Source organism: Corvus hawaiiensis, chromosome 4 (assembly GCF_020740725.1).
Source record: "Corvus hawaiiensis isolate bCorHaw1 chromosome 4, bCorHaw1.pri.cur, whole genome shotgun sequence".
Lineage (NCBI taxonomy): Eukaryota > Metazoa > Chordata > Aves > Passeriformes > Corvidae > Corvus > Corvus hawaiiensis.
Window position 1 is genome coordinate 60,207,903 of NC_063216.1, and position 21,902 is coordinate 60,229,804.

General features: G+C 38.5%; 1 protein-coding gene across 2 annotated transcripts in view; it reads right to left on the bottom strand.

Moving 5' to 3' along the window:
* Window positions 1-9,126: 9,126 nt before the first annotated feature.
* The window catches only part of MOV10L1 (Mov10 like RISC complex RNA helicase 1), a 34,386-nt gene continuing 21,610 nt past the window's right edge, over window positions 9,127-21,902 (bottom strand). For both annotated transcript variants that reach the window (XM_048302650.1, XM_048302649.1), the window contains 13 exons: window positions 21,645-21,760; window positions 20,515-20,542; window positions 19,198-19,376; window positions 18,537-18,683; window positions 17,701-17,822; window positions 16,805-16,904; window positions 16,246-16,410; window positions 14,692-14,865; window positions 13,780-13,929; window positions 12,005-12,112; window positions 11,174-11,311; window positions 10,288-10,379; window positions 9,127-9,777 (listed from right to left, as the gene is read on the bottom strand). In XM_048302650.1, coding sequence (XP_048158607.1) covers window positions 9,768-9,777; window positions 10,288-10,379; window positions 11,174-11,311; window positions 12,005-12,112; window positions 13,780-13,929; window positions 14,692-14,865; window positions 16,246-16,410; window positions 16,805-16,904; window positions 17,701-17,822; window positions 18,537-18,683; window positions 19,198-19,376; window positions 20,515-20,542; window positions 21,645-21,760 — 1,529 coding nt within the window. In that variant the 3' untranslated portion in view covers window positions 9,127-9,767. The remainder of the gene's footprint in view (window positions 9,778-10,287; window positions 10,380-11,173; window positions 11,312-12,004; window positions 12,113-13,779; window positions 13,930-14,691; window positions 14,866-16,245; window positions 16,411-16,804; window positions 16,905-17,700; window positions 17,823-18,536; window positions 18,684-19,197; window positions 19,377-20,514; window positions 20,543-21,644; window positions 21,761-21,902) is intronic.

Below are 21,902 nucleotides of genomic sequence, written 5' to 3' on the forward strand. Positions count from 1 at the left end.
CATAATGTCAAAATGTCCCTCTGATCCACTGTCCCAAACCACAGCTGCCAGCAAACACAACCAGGCCCTGCAAAGCCATATGCCTTGGCAGCCCAACAAACTTCTGCCCTTGAGCCTGCTACAAAAAACCAAGTCTCACAATGCACCACAGGAACGTGTCCTCCTGGGAGCAGTTCTGCACTCCCATGGCGGAGGGTGGATTTGCTCCTACCAACTGCCACAAGACTGTTAGGCACAGCATGACCACTGGGAGCTGCTGACTGCAGCCTGTTAGGCATGGCAGCATGCGTGGTGCCAAGGCAATTTACTTTTCTCAAGCTTGGCACCCACATGTGCAGATGTGTGGATACTTGCTAACATCTACCTGGCTTGTAAGGTCAATTATTTTTTGTATATTGAGTTGTGGGGGTCAGGCAGCCTTTCTCACATCTTCTGGCAGATAATGCCTGCATATCAATTTGGGCATTGGCCTACCCACAAGAGATGTTCCAGTGTAAACTGAATATGGTATTGGAAGGACCTTAGTGTCCAGGAACTTTGGCTGGTGACATTCTTCATTTTATATCCCAGAAAAGGTAATGAAGAACCAGAATACAATCTTCAGTGGCTTCTGCTGTCTAATGTTTGCAAATGGGCATGTACAAATGGAGATTTCCTAGCATTAATTTCTAGACATAGGCCTATTTCCTCATGGATGCCAAAATACACATGTTCAACAAGATTGGACAAAAACTCCTAATAAAACCAGTGCTTTGCCAAGTTTATAATAAAGCCGTTTTTAGTAATAATATGGCAACAAAGAGAAAGAGTTAAACTATCTGGTTTTACTATTCAACAACTCATAATCATCTTTTCCCCTTTGACTATAGCTTATACAAGAGTATTTTGGCTTAGTTTCAGCTCAGAGATTTAGAAGTGACTGAAGTAAAGAGCTGAGAATGAAAAAATTCTTGCAGCATTTCTCAAAAATATTAGAACTCAAATATATGTGAGAGTCAATTCTTAACAGCAATGAGCAATATCAGAGCCACAGATAGTCCCTTATGTTTCACAGCTGAAACATGTTTTTGCCCATTAGAACTGGCAGCAGCAGCAGGCAGCACCTACACTGCATCCTGCTCCGTTTCTGACAGAAATGCACAAAATCTGCCACAGATGAGACTCCTCACAACTTCTACATGCACACTGCACCTATTACCTGCCCAGCCCAGTATGGCCTGACCAAGTCAGGTTTGCTGTGCACTAGCAGGCTCTCTGCTACAGCAGTGTTTGTATCTGCAAACACAGCATCCCCAGCACCAGATCTCTTTGTCCCCAGCTGGCCTGTACCTTTGTCTTCAGGATCCCTGCATTTGGCACTGGTGAGGTTGCACCTTGAGTCCTGTATTCATTGAGGTGCTAGAGCAAGTAAAGAGAAGGGCAACAAAGCTGGTGAAGGGTCTGGAGCACAAGTCTGATGAGGAGCAGCTGAGGGAGCTGGGGTTGTTTAGCCTGGAGAAAAGGAGGCTAGGGGAGACCCTATCACTCTCTACAAGTACCTGAAAGGAGGTTGTAGCCAGGTGGGAGTCAGTTTCTTCTGCCAGGTAACAAATGACACGACAAGAAGAAATGGCCTCAAGTTGTGCCAGAGGAGGTTCAGATTGGACATCAGTAAAGATGTCTTCATGGAAAGGGTTATCAAGCATTGGAACTGACTTCCCAGGGAAGCGGTTGAATCACCATCCCTGGAGGTATTTAAAAAAGCTGAAGATGTGTCACTTCGGGACATGCTTTAGTGTTGGACTTCAGCAGTGCTGGACTCAATGATCTTTACTTTTCCAACGTAAATGATTCTATGATTCAATGTCCAGAAGCTGGGTTTGAACCATTGCTGTAACTGAAGTGTCCAAGGCTCAGAAGTAAGTGACAAATTGTGAATTCCTTCTACTCATTCAGTAGCTTTATCCCAGCTTTTGACAAAGCTTAGTAGCTCATGTGCAGTATGGGACAAAGGCAAGAATCCTGTCTGGCCTGAGAAGGAAGGATCAGGAACCAGTACCCTTGAATCTGGAGGGCTGGGCAATGTCACACAAGGTCATTAAGTGTGACTGTCATTTTTGCTGCCAGCATCTGTGTTATCTAGGACTATTTTAGGACTATCTCTCAGAGCATCCTATCCTCCTGTGACTTTGAACTAAGTAAAATTACAGTTCAAAACCTGAATAATAAACATATTTTCTGTAATTTACATCCTCTTGAATAGGTCTACTGATTTTATGTTAAAATGGTGTGTAAGTAAATTTGATGCTTAAAATTATCACAAGGCAAACTAAGCTGATAAATAATACTGAAATAATATGAATTCTATCTTGATCCTGAGATAGTAATTATTAGCACCCCTTCTACAGGACAAAATTGCAAACATATTCTCCCAGATATGTTGCAAGGAATTTCTGCCTGCTTAAGACAGTTTAGACAACATTAACTTTTTTAAATTAACTTTGTCTTATTTCAGATTATTGAAGAAACATTCTTCTCTTCATGTTCCTTTGAGGACACATTTGAACAGTAGATATTCAAATTAGGAATAAGAAAAAAATTACCATAATTGTGGTCAAATGCTGGAAGAGGTTGCCCAGAGAAACTGTGGACTCTGGATCCTTGGAACTACTAAAAATCCAACTGTACATGGCCCTGAGCAACCAGACCCTGTTGGACAGGCTCAGAACAAGGGGGATGGACTAGGTGATCTCCAGAAATCTCTTTCACACTAAACCTCTTGTATGGCCTTATGTTACAGAGGTAGCATTTCATGTCTGTCTTACATCTGGAAAGATGCCCAAACCCAGAAAGCAAATACACCTTGGGGATGCAGTGTGGTTAAGTGCTGTATAGTAGCTGCAAATCATGTTCCTCTATTCCTGGCTGCAAACATGAGCTTTGTAAGGCATGTTCCCCCTAAGAGCTATTAGGGTGAGATTACATGCAACACATCTAATGAAGAGCTGGATTCTCATCTATCAACATAACAGGTTTTTCTTGAAATCCTGTGAATGTAGCCTTGGGCAAAACTTTTTAAATTCATGTGGTGTTTTGTTAGCTTTGGCAAACCTGCAGGTACCGATGGTTACCTCCTTGCTTCTATAACCCGACACGCTTTATTTTATTGCCCCACATAGTCAGCCACATTTAAAAAGTGGAAATTAGTAAAGCTAAACCACTGCACATGTGCTTGTAAATGGTCTGCATTTGTGCATGGCTTAGCTGGGTGCTCTGTAATCTAGGTATAGTAATGTGGAGGTCTCCAGGATTATCCTGGCTGCACTGAACTACTTACCTCTGACTAGCAAATATCAGTGGTTGCATCATTTCTCATTATTTCTCATTATTATTTATATTATGAAATACTAATTTTGACACAAGCCCCTATTGCTAGAGCATGCCTAAAGCTATAAGGAGAAGTTATGGATCAAAGCCATTTTGTTTGTCCGGACAGAGACAAGAGGCAAAGTTTCTTATACAGACTTCGAACAGATGAAACCCTGAGAACTGAAAAGAGGAGACAGTGGACAGGGGTGGTAAAGTTGTCAGTCATGATGCAGAAAATAAAGTTACACTAAATTAGCATTTTCTTCGGAAAGTAGCAGGAAGATCAAACCAATATATTACAGTAAGGGGAGATACTTTATATCTCCTCATTATCTACTAGAGCTTATTAAGAAATAGTCATGTGATTAGAACAGTCATGAAGAATAGTCATGTCCCCACCATATTAACGGAAACAGCTAGTCTGGAATCCATTTATTAAGGACTTAATTAAAAAACAATCTCAATAATTTTCAACCCAAACAACTGCTTGAACCCTGAAGAAGTTCTATTTAGACTGGAAAAACCCCACCATTTTACATGGGGAACTATGGGCCACATAGTCTGCCCTGAAGAGAAACTGCAGAGATCACACAGTGTAAGTATCACAGCTAATGCCAATCAACAAGGAAAGGGCAGACACCCTCCTGGTATGAAGGCTGTGGAATGGATGTGCCTTCTTCCTAACCCTGCTAGTGTCAGATCATGTCGTATTTTCTACTGGCAAGAACTGAAAGCTTTCCAGTTCTTCACCATGCTGTAATGTCTCTATAGCCTCTTGTGACTGATACATTTTGCTGAGAACCCAGAGAGAAGAGCAGGAGTTACACCAGGAACCCAGAAAGCCACATCTGAAGCCAACTGTATCAAATACACTTGGACAAAATGACAAATTTGGTTAATATATTCAGAAATAATTACCTGATGTACTAGATTCTTTTGAAGGCTTTTCTAAGATATTAAATATTTATTTGTTAGCTTTTTGATACAGAAAATTACAGCATATGAATAACTTTCATGCTGATTCACAAGCTGCTAGATATATGACAACAGCAGCATGGATATTTGATGGAGAAAGGTTATAGGCATATGTTTTAAAATAAAGCTTCTGCTGGAGCAGAATTAAATTAGGATATAATGATATTTTCACGTAAGAAGAAAAACTAAAAAAATTACAGTCAAGTCAAGCAAGACAGGTAATATCTGCAGAAAATATAATGCTGCCCCTGGGCATTCAGCTGTTTGTGGGCTTGTAGCTGTTCATCATGATCCTAAAGCCACAAAAGGAAAATTAGTCGTTATGATATTAGATCACAGTGTATTTTCTTATATGAATGTAAGAGAAATACAAATTTTTGATTAGTAAAAGAAATGAAACTGGAAAATAGTGTTAAAGGAATGTCAACTAGTAAAACGTGCAAAAACCTGTTTTCTGAACAAAGGAACAAGGTGCTGTATAAACCTTGCTCTGCATCACACAATGGAAAGCAGGAGTGACTCTACCAAAATCTGAAATACATGGCATGGAACTGCTGGCAGCAGGAGCTGGCTCAGGCTACATGGTTTCTTTAAACACAATGCATTTGCAGCTCGGCAGAGGGTGTGCAGCAATTCCTTGCTCTGCCAGGGACAGGGAGGTGTGTGCCTCCCCAGGCGCTGCTGATGCAGATGATGTCAGTGAGGTGGAATAATTGCTGAGGTACCTGTCTCATTCTATCTCTGCTAATGGAACCACTCAGGTGTTAATGGATCAAGATACTGCATACATGTACCACAAAACAGGCAGCAGCTGCTCAAAAATTCGCACTGAAACTGTAATATCCTGGTAAAAAGGGAGAAAGATTCAACGTGTACCTGCCTGAAAGTCATAATTTAAATGTTTTCAGCCCCATGCATGCAAATACACACTGATGTAGAGACAGTGCACTTCCTGAAAACTAAAAAAAAAAAAAAAAAAAAAAAATCATATTACCTCCTGGGCTTTTAATGGGATTTTTAGCTTTGCAGTAAGTGGAGAGTGGAAAATGTCCTTACACAGAGCCTGTATCTGCACTGCATAAAGCAGCTGCATTTCAAAGTATCAAAAATACTCAGTAAGAAAGAAGATTACACAGCAATATACAAACAGTAGCATTAGTCTGCTTGTAATTAATTTTTATTTCTACTATTAATAAATTCAGTAAAAATTAATTCTGCCTTTTTTTTTTCCTTACATGTTCTGCTGTGAGCCACCTTTTTTTTTTTTTAAATCTGTTCTTTAAGTTTTCTCTGGCTAGATTTTTCTATGGTGGTAGCAATGACTCCATACACAAATGAGGTTCATGTACAGGGCACTACCATAGAGGCCACACATGCTTGCAGCACACAATCATTTTAAAGACTTAATTTCTGGATATAATAAAGTAAAAAGGGATAAACTATTGTTACCATTTTCAGTGCAAACAGGACAGAATGTATCTGGGATGACTTACTGCCTGGCTAGCAGTACCTAGTATAACACACTTAAAAAACCCCTTGATTGTATTATTCAGATGAAGAAATCGAACAGAAGACTGGCAAACAGGTTGTTTTTAAAAATGGGTGATAGCTTAAGTAAAATTAGTGAACAGCCTAAGAAAGTTAATAGCAGGTATTTTCCAGCCTATTACCAGCAATTCCTTGGGTCTAAAGTTAAAAATCACCGCATCTGACAAATGTCACGTCTTAAAAGAGGCAACTCCAGCACAACCTCAAGACTACAGAAATTTGGACAGAAGAAACTGCATCACCAGCCAGCAAAACGACAGTCCAGCACATGCTGGGCTTGACTGGCTCCACATCCATGCCAGCACCTGCCCTTCCTGCACAGGCTGCTGTGCTGGTGGCAGAGGTAGGGAGCCTAAGAAAACCAGCATGCTATTTCAAGGATGGAAATACTCATCTGGAGGGCTACAGGCACAGTTCTTTTCTATAACAAGACCTGAACAATCTGCAGAGAGCTCTCCCCAAAACAGAAATGATGCAAGGTGAAAATGCCTTTTGGTCACTATTCTGTTCCACAGAAAGAATGGCTTCATTTTAGGCAGTCTAAACGGAATGTTTGATTTCTTCTTCTGCCTCACATATCCCATCTGGGAAGTTTGCTCATTAATTTAAGGGAAGCCAAAAGTGAGACTTTCACTACCTCATCCTCTTTATTGCCCCAGGGCACAGCTCTTAGAAACAGAATGGAAACCACCAAATACCCTTGACTTCCCAAAAGCTATTTTCAGCAAATTGCCAAGAGCTGACAATATGCATACTTTCATGTTTCTTCCCTCCCTGCTCCCTGCTGCCAGGGCTGTGTATGGGTTTGGCTCAGCTCTCTGTCCCAGCTGGCCTGGCCAACTGCTCTGTGCCAAGGGCAGGCCTTCCAGTGCAGCAGGAACTGCACCTTGCTCCAGCTGGGCTGCTCTGCCAGGTCATGCTGCAGGCCCTGCCACCCTCCCTTGCCCCAGGGCCACTCTGCTGTCAAGGACCAATTGAAACAACAAATTTGCAGCATTAGCACTTGCTCCCTTTTGGAGCACAGTTTTGTCTTTCTGTCAACATGGGACACATTGTTGCTTAAAGTCTCACTATGAGGCACAACACTGCATCCCCTTTCCCCTTACAGCAGCTTCATTGCTCTTTTGGTTGCTACGCACCCTCTAAACCCACACAAATATTGTGATAGCCATCACCTTCCAGGTTGTCAGTGACTGGGATCATCTCTCTAGTACTCATACAGAGACATGTTTTATTGTTTGACAGACAGAGCACCACAGGCTATTGAAGAGCCTGGGCTGGAAGGGACCTTAAAGATCATCTAGTTCTACACCCCTTTGCACGGACAGGAACACCTTCCACTAGACCAGCTTGCTCAGAGCTCCATCCAGCCTGGCCGTGAACACTTCCAGAGATGGGGAAATGTTATATTGTTAGGAATACGTGGACCTCTAATGAAAACACAGACTTCTGCTAAGCATCATTGTACTAAAGGCACATTAACAGAGAGCTCTGTGTTCACACCAAATACCCCAGCTTTTATTGAAGCAAAATAGTTTTTGGGACCTTAGCTTTAGCGTGTGCTAGTAAAGACGTGCCCAAGCATGTTAGGACCTGACACACAGGATATGTTTCATGGACCTTCTGCATTATCACCTGTGTGATTTTATGAAAGAACTGAGAAGCCACAAAGCACCACCCAGCTCCCTCAGCCACCCGCTAGAATAGCACCTTCAGGTACCCATGTGCAGATTCAATGCTACTACTTTTCCTTAAGAGGAGTGCACATGGAAATACTTCTCCATTATTTATCTGTGCAATCATTCCTACTCTGCATTTCCACCACTTCTCACCTTCCCTTAATTTTGATATTGTTTAGACACACATTTTTTCCCGAGAAGTGTGACCCATGAACCACATTGACATACTTCTACCTTTTACATTGTGCATACATGTGTAAAAACAAAAGCAGTATTTTCCTTGAAGATGGTAACTGCATTCTATAATATTAAAGTGTACAAAAGCAAGTGCAAAAGGACCCAAGTTTTGTCCAGGACTTGTCTACATGTGAATGTTATTTTGTACTTGCTCTTTAAACTGAGAGCTCTTCTAAAAAAACTGAACACCATGTATGATAATAAGCATTTGTAATCTGACTTTTACTGAGTAATAAATGCCCAATGCTCAAATATAAATCAAGTAGTTTATTTTGCAGAAACTGATGCCAACATGCAAACTATTACAGTCAAAAGGTTATTAAATTGTAGCTATTAAGTATCACAATCAGTCCTTTGCTACTTTGCCCTGCAGATGTCATGGGAATACTAGTCAAAAGTTCTAGATGGTATCTTGCAATACAGTAAGCACAATCCATCTCCATTATGATCTCTTCCCTGTTCTCTCAAGAGAGCATGAGCACACTAACAAAATCCAAGGTTGGAAGCAGTGGTTTGTGAGATGTGGTACATTCTAACACAATCCTGAAGCAAGAGGTCTTTCCGAAGGCAACTAGAAGAGATCTTAGTTAAACAATTTCTTGAGTTGAATGTAGAATATTGACATGGCATCAGTGCTGGTATTTTCAGCACCATACTGCAACAACACAAACCATCTATCCTGGCCTGTCATGAACGAAAGCAATTTAAGCAGCATAATACAACATCAAAGATACTGGGCTGAATAGTCTGGAGTGCTGCTCAAATGCAGCTGTGACACCCTGGATACACTCTGACAGTGCAGTCTGGGCGAGAGGCAGATCTGGGCACTCCACCCTGTATCACAATAAGTGCAGGTACCCTATATCCTGCCTGGCTTTGATGTTTTACCCCACTTGCCATCTTGTAAGTTGCAGTATCTGCATATTGTGCATTGCAAGGGAAAGAAGCACAGTGCACACCAAGAACAGAAGTGACATGAGAGGACTGTAAACAAGGCAAACAAAAGCTTTCTTTCTTCCTTCATTTGTTTCTCTGTAGCCTATAGTCCTATCTAACACACTTCTGTTTGTTACAGAAAGCCATCTTGTTGTACTGGCAATTCTTAAACACACTGTCTAGTTGTCCAGCTACTCCTAAAGTGCAAGACTTAATCACCAACGAGAGGACAAGGAAGAGAGAAAAATACTGTTTAATGGGAAAGCACAGTGCCAAATTAAGCCAAGAGCAGAAATACTGCTAACCTATCATTTTGTTTTAATTTTGACAAAATAAAACACAATACTTTATTTTATACCTTGTTTACAGAAAGGCAAAACACAGTTTTAATTTTCTTTTTTTCTTTAACTGCCACTTAAGGCATTGCTCTGACATACACCACAGCAGACGGATGGACTGCAGTGGAAACCAAGAACACCCTGTGTGATCTCAGCTGTATATACAAAGGCCTTAAAAACTAGGAGTAGGGTTTTGGCTTAAGGTACTCAGCATCAGTTGAATGGAGACATTTAATGTATCATTCCAGTTCACATCCTAGATATGTTACTGTAACACTCCCACAACAATGACGTGACACATCTACGTTCTTGGGACAGTCCAGTTTTAGGTGGCACTACACAAGTCCAAGAAAACTGAGAAGCTGAAACAATTACAGAATAAGGAAAAGCTTACATAGGAGTCCTTCAATACTTTTCTCCTGATGCCTGAAGGATTCAGGCATCCTGTTCTTTGCAGAGGCACAGTAATACACATTTTAAACACAGAAGCTAGTAAGTTGCCAGTACTATTTTATCTTATAATTACAACTTTTTCACTTCTTTTAAAAAAAAAATCTTGTTTGCAGAAACTTCTATCCATTTCAGAACATATGCCTCTCTCTGAGGACAACAGGCGCTTGATCTGCTCAGGACTGAGTTTCTGTTAAGTGTTAGTTTCAAAACAGATGAATACTAAAACCGTGACTGCATCCTGAATACCAAAAAACTAGTCACACCTGTCAATTAAAGAGAGTCACATAAAAATCTTGCTTACCTTTCCATAAACAACATGATTTTTTGATTATAAAAACTCAGTAGTATAATCTGGTGTATAATACCCATTTAACACTGTATTTATTACATGTTATCAGAAGGGACATACTTAAATCAAATTCCAAGCACTTCGTTTTTAACTACAGTGAAATCACCTTAACCATTTCTGCTGTACACCCCCCCACCTTATGATCATCAAATATACCATCATCATTTGGGGATACATAAGATACCAAAGTCAACAACAGCTCATATTTAATAATTAATACTCAGACTCTCTTATGAGATGGGAGAAAACAGAGTTACATTACATGTCATTATGTTCACATAATATTTACTTAGGAATGCAAAATCCAATCCTACTATGATATCACAGGTTGTTGTATTGATCAATCTTTCAAATGACACTAGCTCTAAAAATACTGTAAATGGATCGATATCTAGCAAGGTTAAAGTGAAGACAAGACACTTACTTCTGCAGGTGTTCCAGCTCTGCGGGGAGGTCACAACCTATATAAACTCTGTTCATTAAACTGTATTCTAACAGTGCACAAAAACAGGGATCCTACAAGAGAAGATTAATATGTAACTGTAATCACGGTGCACTGTGAAGTGAATTTTCAAACAAATTAACATGGCACATGAATGTAAGAGATTTAATAGGACCTCTTCCAAAAACAACTCTACAAATGGTGCAAGCATGGTGTAACATGTGAGGAAGGTATCTACAGCTGCTCTAAATTACATGTAATTACATGTTAGGTATGGGTGAATTAAATTTTTACTCAGACCATTTCTGGAATACTGTTTTCCTTCTTGTTCCTGAAGTAAGACTAAATAATAAAACAAATAAAATAGAATAAAATGAGATATTAAGACAAGCTCAACTTATTCCTGTGAAAGGACCATGCATGAGTTCAAAAGGAGTCCTCTTCCCTGGCACTCATTGCATCAATTGGGAACAATCACTTCTGCCACACTCCATTTAAAAAGTGAAGCAATTACATTTTGTGAAGAATCTGATTGCATGAGTTTATTCGGAACATGCTTACTGGACTTGCAGGCTGCTGGAGAACTTTAGAGGAGGTCAGAGCCTCCATGCTGGAAACAAAAAGGAGCTAGGAGTCTGTATGCACAGAGCACCACTTCCTTTGCGCTTGGAAATCTACTGCATGTGTGCCTGAACTGTCCTTTCGTATGGGAACCCAAGGAGTTCAGATATTCCTAAATGCAGACTGAGGACAATGTACAAATTCCTAGCATATTCTGATGCTCCCTCACATCAGGTTAAACCACAAAATCATTCAACTGCTGTGGCAAATAACACATGCAATTCAAAGATATGAACCCAAAACTTACTTTCACAAGAACGTGAGGGTTTCCCACGACAATCAGCAAAGCTTTTGCTCTAGTAATTGCTACATTAAATCTCTTTGGGTTACAGAGAAAGCCCAAACAGTGTTTTTCATCATCAATTAGGACTTTCTGAGATCGCACCTAAAATTAATTATAGATAGTTTTAGAAATAAAATAGTAAGACCACAACACAGGGTAACTTTAACATATTTCCTTACTCCAACAATCCACTCAGGTGAATGACATTTCACAATGTGTCTTTCAGTACGCCTTCTTCAATAGCCTCATCAGTGTGCTTTGACTTAGCATAGGAAAAACAGCCAAAGCAAGTAGTGTGCTAAAACTATGACTCATTAGATTTTCACCCATATTTCATCTATATTTGAACCTATCTTTGAAAAAAGAAAGTTTTCATAACCTAAATAACGAGTTCTTATAAATAAGAGCATAGTACATACTTAGAACTACTTTAAGAGAGATCCAATGGTGGATTGAAAAGCTATGGTACGATGTGGAACACTGAAAGTAAGCTCAGTACCACTGCCCTCAGGAAAAAAACCACAAGCGAGAAAACCCCAGACTCTTCCTCCAAGCTACAAATGTGAAATACTACTACCATATTTTAAACAGAAAGCAACAGATTTTTAATAATCCAGATTTTAAAGAGCAAAATAACTCTACATGCATGCACTTAATAAGCTCTGCTTTCAAATACTGTGACAGACTGACAAAAATATGGCTTCTAAATTTTCTTTTAGAGGCCTATATCAAAAAGGAGACACAAAGAATTACACATGTAAAAATTCTCAAAAGGACCACAGTAAATTTACATACTGTTGATAAGATGATAACCATGTACTCCTGCCCTTGAAACTCTTCTACTGTGCCAACTTTTATGTCTTCCAAATCAATACTTCTGAGAAGAAATCTAATTTTTTCCACCTACAAAAAAAAAAACAAAAAACCAAGGCAAAACCAAAGGGTTTGAATTTAGTTTTACATTTGAGAGTGGGCTGCTTTAAAACCAAAACCATACCACATATATATGTATGCGCTTCAACATGGCAATGTCGAAAGGAATGACTACACCGAGCTTAACCATCAATCATTAGCAAGATTTTAGAATAAAATAGTAACTTTTCCTACAAGAAAGTATCACAGTTAATACACAACTTAGAGACTACTCCTTCACCTTCTACCATAAATTGAGCAGAAGGCGAGAGATTTTTAGTAGGCCAGATTTTAAAAAGAATAACTTAGATCCTTAAACTCTCTTTTTCCAGTATGCATCATATCCGAAACCATGCACACCACAGACGTGGCAGGGCAAGCAGCTTCCCTTAGCCCATCAAGAAGACTACAAAGATTCCACCTTTGCTTGCCAGATGCATCATGCAGAGTGAAAGGCAGATGTGAGATATGATCTTAAGTACCCTCCCAAACCAGAAAGAGAACAAGGAGTTTCAGGCACTGCGATCCTGGTACATGTGGGATTGCTGTGCTGCCATCTGCTAAAAGCTGTTTAGAGATTTTAACTGAAGTGCTCCAAAAGATTTAAGAAGAAATCATGCCTGACTAAGCTGAAGATTATGGTCAAACACTACTTTCTAATCAGTGTTCCTGCAATACAAAGTGACTTTCTTAATGTGGACCATACTATCACATGCCTTGTATTACAGGCAGATGAAGGACACATTAAATCATGTGAAATCATCATTTAGGGAGTATAAGAAATTCAGTCATATCAATTCTATGAATACATATTTGAAAAAAACAAATGACTGCAAACACAGGCAGGTGCATGCACCTGACCAGTCGGATCGGTACAAGCTTTAATTTGCAAGTGAGGTTTCTTCACAAGGGCTTGGTCTTTTCTACACACCTCCCAGTGTTTCCCCCAAGCCACATGTGCAAGGTTACGAACGCTGAGATGTGAGTACCAAAAAGAATTATGTGCACTGTCCAAAACCTTCTCTGCAACAGAAAGGGGATTAAGTTTATTTTTAAAATGAAAGTAAACATCACATATTTAACACACCTGGATACAAATACATTAAAAAATAAAGCACAGCATTTCAAGTTAATGTTCAGCATTCTCTAGAGGTTTCAATAGCAGTACAAACTTCAAGTCTGACTACAGGACAGCTAAGAAGTCACAGTAATTGTTTCCTCTAGTCTCCTCAAGGCCACAACAAGGTGTCATGCCACCTACTTCACAATAATTCCCTTTTGTTCCAGTCTTCAGTGCAGAGAGTGACAGAATCAGACTGCTGTTCCCAGCTGTTGGATAATAAATTCTTGACTTGCACTCTTTAGTTTCAGCAACTGAAAAATCTCTTCTATTTCCAAATTGGTCTCCTTAATTGCTTGATTTTTAAAACTAAAAAACCAGTAGAACGTCACTATTGCTGTCTTTCTCTAGGTTCAGATTTCAAAGGCAGCACCGTTGATGACTGATAATACACTGTGTAACGTCACAATTTCACACAACAGTGAAATTCTGACATACGCCCTCCTGCTTGAACAAACCACAGCCACCATATAAATACATGAGATGAAATACAGCAACTTTGAAGCTCTTAAGACATCAGACCTGTTAAACATTATACCTGTTTACGATATGGTGCAATCACTCCAATATCTGTCACTGATACTGCAGAGGCTTCACTTTTAGCCAGTTGGCAGCAGTACTGCATTACTTGAACTGCTTCAGTTGGATTAAACCATGAAGGACTGCAACCTTCACGTGTTTCACTGCCCTGTATTAGGGGAAAGGAAATGACACGATGGAGATCAGGTGCAGAAATGACTATGTATTTATTAATAGATTATTCTTATACCTCCTGAATGCAAAAAAAGTGATGGAATGTTATATATAATTTCTTTTCCTCTCTATACACCTTTTCTAATGAACAAGTATCACCTCACAATTTATATATATTTTTTATACATTTATAAATATAATTGATATGACAACATTATTATAAGTATGCAACAAAGGAGTTACATCTCAACTCAGAGTAACATGTGTTAACAAGCTGGTATCTTGCTTTTGTGCAAGACAGAAGAGTTCAAAACCAAGCTTCTCCAAGCAGCAGGTATTACCACTTCTTACTAACTTCTTGGAAGACTAAAGAAACCTTACTTTCCAAGGTACTATTTTTTCCTCTGCCAAGTTAAACCCTCATGATCCTTCAGTTTTAGAGGCTTGTATCCATCCTAACATAGCAAACTCTCATCAAAACCAATCTAAAGCAGCTGATGGTAACTCCATCCTGGTCATCTGCTATGAATTTAAACCTGTATGAAAATGTCTCCACAATGCACCTCAAGAGGCAGCTGCTCAAGTTCTTAGCAAACATTTGACTTCAGCAGTTGTTTCTAAAACCAGATGGCTAGGAAGTCACATTACTTGTGAGAGACAGTTCAATCTTTTTCATGTCCTTTCTAGAATTTATTCTAAAGAAATCAGCAAACTGCTAGCAAGCCTATACAGTTCACTGTATGAACATTTTACATACCTTTATTCCATGAAAAATTAATGGAAATCCCTTCCTGGGCAATTTCCCCCAATTCAAAAAAGAAGTTACTACTGAAGTATCTGCACAAACTTCTAGCTCCTTATGATAAAACAATTTAGATGGCAAGGCAAGCAATGCAGAATGCGACCTGTAGTTCTTTGTGAGTTTAGTGATCTGCAAAGACAAAACCCAAAATCAGTAACTGAAACAGGTAATTATTCATCAGACTTCTCAGAACACACCTACTACCTTACCATCTGCTAGCATTCAGCATTTCTAAAGCTGCCGAAGAACTGTATTCAAGGCAAAAACTGCAGGTGTGGTGTTCTGTAAGTAAAAAGTACACCAAAGCAGTGTTTTAGAAGAACCATCTCCTTCCCCTCCAAAGGGGAAACCAAGAGAATTGAATGTACATGATAGATGAATTGGTCATTCTCCAGTTTCTTAAAACATTTGATCTACAGACATATCATCTTTTTTTAAGGGACAGATTATTTCCATGGAGTTTCCATGGATGTAACATGTTCTTCTGAGGAAGTACTGACAGGCAAAAAGGGAGCATCAGAACAGCTGATAGAAGCTGGCCTTAAGACATCTGAAACTATTTGTCTTTAAATGAAAGAACAGTCTCAAGGAAGCATTCCAGACAGTAATAACCAGCTCAAAAAAACCCAGTGCTGTAGAAAGGATAATGTAGGATATTCCAGTTGAAACGTATCCTTAAAGCCCTCACACTTCCTGCTCTCTCACTATGCCAAATCTCCTTAAGCACTGCATATGGAACACAACAACCAAAGTTTGCGGTAACAGATTTGAGGAGGGCCAAATACCCTCACTTTCACCTTAAATCTGCCATCAGATTTCCTGCCTTCTCTACTTCCATGGTCATCTAGTCATCCTTTGCTCTCAGTTTAATTCTTCGAAATATGTTACCATGAGAATAGGAAGGCATCTTAGGAAGCTTAACATCAGCCCTGTTTTTCAGATTCAGACAGTAATTGAAAGCAGCTCAAACATCTGTACATGTTTAAATACTATGCTACCTCTGCCACTTAATGTGGACTTTAGCTACTTGCCCATACAAGAGTCTGGGGAAGCTATCCTTCAAAGGAAGAGATGATCAAGAAATAAGAACAGTTTCTCTTCTTCCCTTTGTGAAACATGATGTTTGCAAAATTTATCATCAAAGAAGAGATTCTGCTTGTCTTTTTACATTAAAAGCAGAAATTGCATTTTTTCATCTTGAAAAAATAAGTTATGATGGTATGGTAAATGCGGACAATGAAGATGAAAGGGAATTTGAAATTATTGTGCACCATATTTGACTTATACTGCTTAAGAATAGAGGACCCCTTCAAGGAAAAGTTTTAACATGCTGGAGGGCTCAGCATCTTTACTGTTCAGACTACATATGCAAACTAATCAAGCTTTTCTAGAAAACTAATGCTCAAGATAGACTTGTCACTAAGCATCAGGGAGCAAAATCATGGTAAGTAACCACAACTTCTCCTTTTTTGACTGAGCTGAAAAGGGCTAATGGAAAGTTTAACTCACCAATAAAGGATTATATGCTCCACAGGAACCAAAAGCATCCTCATCTCTCTGATATAGCTCTCTTGATGACAGTCTTTCTAGCAAGGACATACTTAATCCAAAAGTCTGCGCAAGTTTCGATTTTATTGCTGGCCCTAACTGCTTTGGATCTCCAACGAGAATTATCTGTATACGAAATTTAAAAACATCCATCTTAGATTAAAACAATTGTTATTGAAACTTCATTTTATAATGACATACACATTTCAGAATTCAGAGATCAATTAATATCTGCTTTCCTTCAAACATTTTTTTGCAAAGGACAGAAGTATGTTTTTGTCTTAAACGGAACGCATACTTTTATTTTGGTATCTTCCACACACTGACCCAGTCCTACCAACATAGACTTGTTCTAGATGTAAAGAAAGTTGTTTTAGTGTAGAGAATTGATATTATGCATGAATAATCTCTATTAAAAAACTCATTACGAAAATGGCTGCTTGCTTTCTACATAATTCACAAAATATGAAAATAAAAAACAAGCTTTTTTCCTTTCAGTAAATGATGTTAAGAGAACTACCTGCCCATCAGCTTCTGAAACCAACCCAACTGGAATCAGACTCTCCGGTTCACTTGCTTGGCCTGCCTCATCCACAATCACATGAGTGAAATGTCCAAGCCTGTAATTAAACAACATTAACCTGAAACAGGGCTCTTTTCAGATTACTTCATTCTGCCACCCTGTGGTTGACCTCAGCAATTCTGTTAACATCCTTGACAGGCAAGTATGCCAGGCAACCCCACAGACACAGAACAAAGATGGGTATTTCCAGAAGGAAATATAGAAAAAACAACTCTGTAACTTTAAGTTCTCATCTTTGATTTCACTTACATACTCTGATATACATAACCCTTAATTAAAACATTGTTTGTACCAATAAGCTTCCCTTATTCTCGGTTTCCTTAAGGTATTAAGTTAAAACAATGCACTTGATATAGCAAAGACAATCCCCAAGCTTTGTTTCTGCCAAACAACTCAAGATAGTAAGGCTTCAGAGTGTCCTTTTCCAAAGGTAAAATCCAAGACAGAGACAACCTTGGTTAATAGCACTTGATATGATTGATAGTTGTTTACAGTTAGTAAAGGTGGCTTGGTAAAAGCCAAATACAATATAATTTTTAGTGTGGCAATCATTTTGAGCCAAAATGATTGTCAAGAGCAATACAATTTCCACTGGTGGCAGAGAAGTTATTGTTTCAAAAACCTTAAACACTACTCAAGATAATTCTTAAATTTACCATGAAGAAAGTTCCTGCTGAAACATTACCAAAAACAAGTGCTTTGCTTTCTTCACAATAAAGGTGCACGCAATAAACGATTAAAACAGCCCAAGTTACAGTTCAGACAGTCTTTAAAAGCTCTGGGGTTTGTGTCATCCAGCCATTTCAGTGATATTCCTATCTATGGTACTGTACCGTGTATTTGTTTGATAAAACAATCCTGCACTGCTGCATGTTGTAACTACAATCCTGGACCACAATGCTTTCTGAATATCATCCCCATCTTTGCAGTAAGGTTTCACCATGTCATCAATTTGCTGCAAAACAAAAATGGTGTAACAAAATGCCAGCCTAAACCAGAATTTTAAAATTTGAATAGAAAAGCTCTCTGAAGACTATTTTAAAAGCTGAGCAAAACACATAGATTTAGACCCATTCATACACCAAAATGAATGAATGAATTAGCCTAAGCAAAGCAGTACATATGCAGGACATCTGTGCTTTATTATAAGGATCAATATGGAACACTGGGATACTTCATATACGTATCTATATATACATCCACACACACATATATATATACACAAATATATCTCTATATATATACACACACATATGTATAAATATATATACATATGTATAAATATATATGTATATATGTAATGAACCCACAATGTATGTGTCCTGCATAGAGATGATGGTTCTACTTGCTTACTTTCTGTCTAAGTAGTCTTAACTTGGACTGATAAAAAACCCAAAAACAACGAATCAAATAAAAAATCCCCAGAATGCCTATTTGCTGCTTGTAGAGTTAAGCACTACAAGAAAGAGGTGAAGATCTTATGCTCATACAGTCAAATTAAGGATTATGATCAACATTTTCCACTTTCTGGAAAAGCTGAAGCAATACTTTGGATCCTCAGCAAGCCTAAGCAGCCTAATAGCCACTGAGAGTTAAAATACTAAATCAGCATTTTAAGGTAAAAATATTAAAATGGAAATATTAAGTGGCAGGTATCTGTAATACTTACCTCTGCTGACCTGAAGGCAGCATTAACTCGGACCATAGTTCCTGGTTTTAAGAGATTGCTCTGATGCAGCCGCAAGCAGATCAGATCTGTTGCAGCATTTGACGGTGCACATACCAAAATCCGACTATCTGGGAGACTAAAATGTATCTATATTAAAGAATACAGATATTAAAAAAAAAAAAAAGGTTATTTAAGAAGCATCAATAGCACCAACATTCCCATTTTATTTCATTGAATATGGAACCCAGAAGAGTTTTGCACATGTGTGATATCCACTCATTCTTCTGCAGTTCAGTAACACTCCTGTCAATGGTCACGACTAAGTCCTCTCAAACTGAGTGTATCCACAACAGAATTAATTCATGGTTATCATACCAATGTATACCTGTGCTTCACGAATACATTATGGACTACCGGAATCACAAGGTAGACACTGTTCACTGAAGTTTTAAAGACAAAAAGACTTGAAAATAAGCCATTCAGAATTCTGTTAATCCATATGAAGATGGGATTTTCCTCCTTCATGGAACTATAGAAAATGATTTTAAAAAGAGTATTTTGAAAACTCCTTGAGAAAAATATATGATGGTACTTACGGAAATACTATAAATGTTCCAACATGGAAAAGACTAGAGATGACTGATTTGTCATTCACCACTACCTGTAAAATAGCTTCAATTACTGTTACTGTTTTTCCAGTTCCTGGTGGTCCAAAGAGAAGATAAGGTGTGGGGCGACATTCACCGCTCAGTATCCTTTTCACTGCCAGTTTCTGTTGCACATTCAGCACAGGATTGAAAAATCCACCATCTCTCTGTTTAAGTGCCACAGTTTCACCAACTATAATCAAGACAAGCATATCTCAGAACTTCACATATGTATTTTTAACATATGTAGATAAAAGCAATTCCAATTCATAATATGCTTCTGCAAATTTTTATTTTCCTTTTGTTGTAACAACTAATGAATTTCTCAAAAATCAGTTTTCATAGAATACCAAGTAGAAAATAAGCCATTAATATTTCCGAAGTGTACTGGCTTTTTATTGAAAGCCAGAAAAGGACCATGATTACATAACCCAACAATCCATAAAAGCTCTATTCAGTAATTTTAGAATCAAGCTCACTTTCTTGTCCTAGAATAGCAAAACTTGAGAAACTTCCAGTAACTGGCACTTTGGGGATGGTACCAGTACTACATGATCAGTCCTCTCTTACAACTGCTGGAATTTTTTTCTTAATCCTGTCTGAATTAGTCTAGCTTTAGCTTTCAACAGCAGAATCTTACTAACCCTTGGACAGAAGTGCATTCTAGGTAATTACTCAGTAATTCTTTAGCACCCTTTTGATAAAAAAATGACACAATTACCCTCTTAGGCATTTCAGTACAGTGGTATTTAAAGTCACATTTTCCAAAAATAGCGTAAGAATAATCTGAGATACTTGAAAAAGTTTTAGCATCTTTAGCGAAGCTTTCCCAAAGATGAAAGACAGCATCCCAGTAACAAACTGAAAACCCTCAGTATGACACCAAAAAGTTTTGAATAAATGACTGGGATATGACAATTTATTCATTAAAAAATATATCATCAGATGCTTGCTCCCCCTTCCCCGAAAGTGTTCAAGGCCAGCCTGGATGGAACTCTGAGCAACCTGGTCTAGTGGAAGGTGTTCCTGACTGTGGCAGAAGGGCTGGAACTAGGTGATCTTTAAGGTCCTTTCCAACCCAAACCATTCTAGGATTCTGTGAATTAGCGATGTTTAAGTAATGCACCAAAAGTCTCCACAGAAACCTCCTGTTAGTAGTTCTAGAATCTGTCTTTAAAAGACAGAGCACAAGGACATGTTAAAGGTATCTTACTCAGCCCTGATTTACTGATGTGATACTTATTATTCAAGCACAGAAAATACACCAAGTTGGCTTGTTTGTAGAGTTACTTCCATCACACCTGTTATGTCCACCTCCCTCGATGTCATACCTTTTGTCTGTTTGTTCTTTTTTTTGACCTGAAAACAGTAAGTGAAGACAAATGCATTTATAACCTTAAGAAGACAGGCAACTATCTTCCCTAATACTTTTGAAGTTGCTAAGCTTTAATTTTTTCCCATTAAATAGAATATCTACTGTTAAGACAGAAAGGTAAGAGTAGTAGATGATGGTGCCAGGAATTGGCATTTTAAGTTTAAGATTTCTAATAGCTTGGCTCTGCTAACATTAAACATATATTCCACAAATATTTTGCAGGCTCAGATGAGGATTTTGAAGCCATGACTACACAACTTGTTTGCTTCCACGAAAGCAGCCACATTCCAGACCACTACACAAGATGCACAGATACATGCATCTTCCTTAGTGGACATGTCCTTTCAGACTGTAGCATGGGAGAAAACTGCTTGTAGGGAATGTGGTGTTGGCAAGGTTCTGGACATCATGCCTCAATCATCTTAATAATACTGATTTCAAACCAGATTGATTGATTACTCCTTGTTGCAAAAGACAAATTGCAGCTGAAATAATTAGGGAATTAGGAAAAAATCTTGAGCGTAAAGGTGGTGAAGCATAGCTTATGCAGACGCTGTGAAAACTCTAGACAAAAGTAAAGAAATGCTGCCCACATCTCCCAAGCTGACTGATTTACTGCTAGTGACAGTCCTGCTTCAAAAAGGAAAGAGAATTAGGCAGCCTCCTAAAGTCTGTTCTAAGAAGTATTTCTACATTTTATTAATACAAGTGGCAGCTGAACCTGGGTAAATCTACTCAGAAGAGGATGATTACCTTCTATCACAATATTATTTCCTGCCACAGTGACTGGACTTAAGTATCTACTCAACAGTAGCTATGAAAACTAGTCTAAGGCAAATCTGATAATTCCCATCACAATCACACATTTTTTTAATACGCACTTTCCATTTTGTTAGCTTTATAGTATCAGTTATCATAAAATCCCCTATCTCCAGGCAGCAAACAAAAACTTCTGTCATCAGAATACAGCTTTGATTCTTTGATACTCCATTATGCAATTCCTTCCTGCCAATAGCTGTACAGTTAGTATCTGTAACCAATCTGAATGAAGGTTAACATTTTAAGGAACATTTACAGAATAGATACCTTACTTTCCTGCTGTGAAGGCTGTTTAAGGCCATCATCAACAGCACAATACTCTGCAGTGTTCTGGGTCTTGACAGCTTGTGGTGATTGTAACACAAGCCTTTCCGGAAATAACACTTCACATTTAGCAGAGAAAAAGAAAGTAGAGAAATTTCAAAGTCACACAAACACTTTATGTTTCACTGATTAATGTTACTGTGATACATCAGCTTAGTCTGAGCTGCCAAAATTGATTTATCAGAACTAATGTGGTAAAGA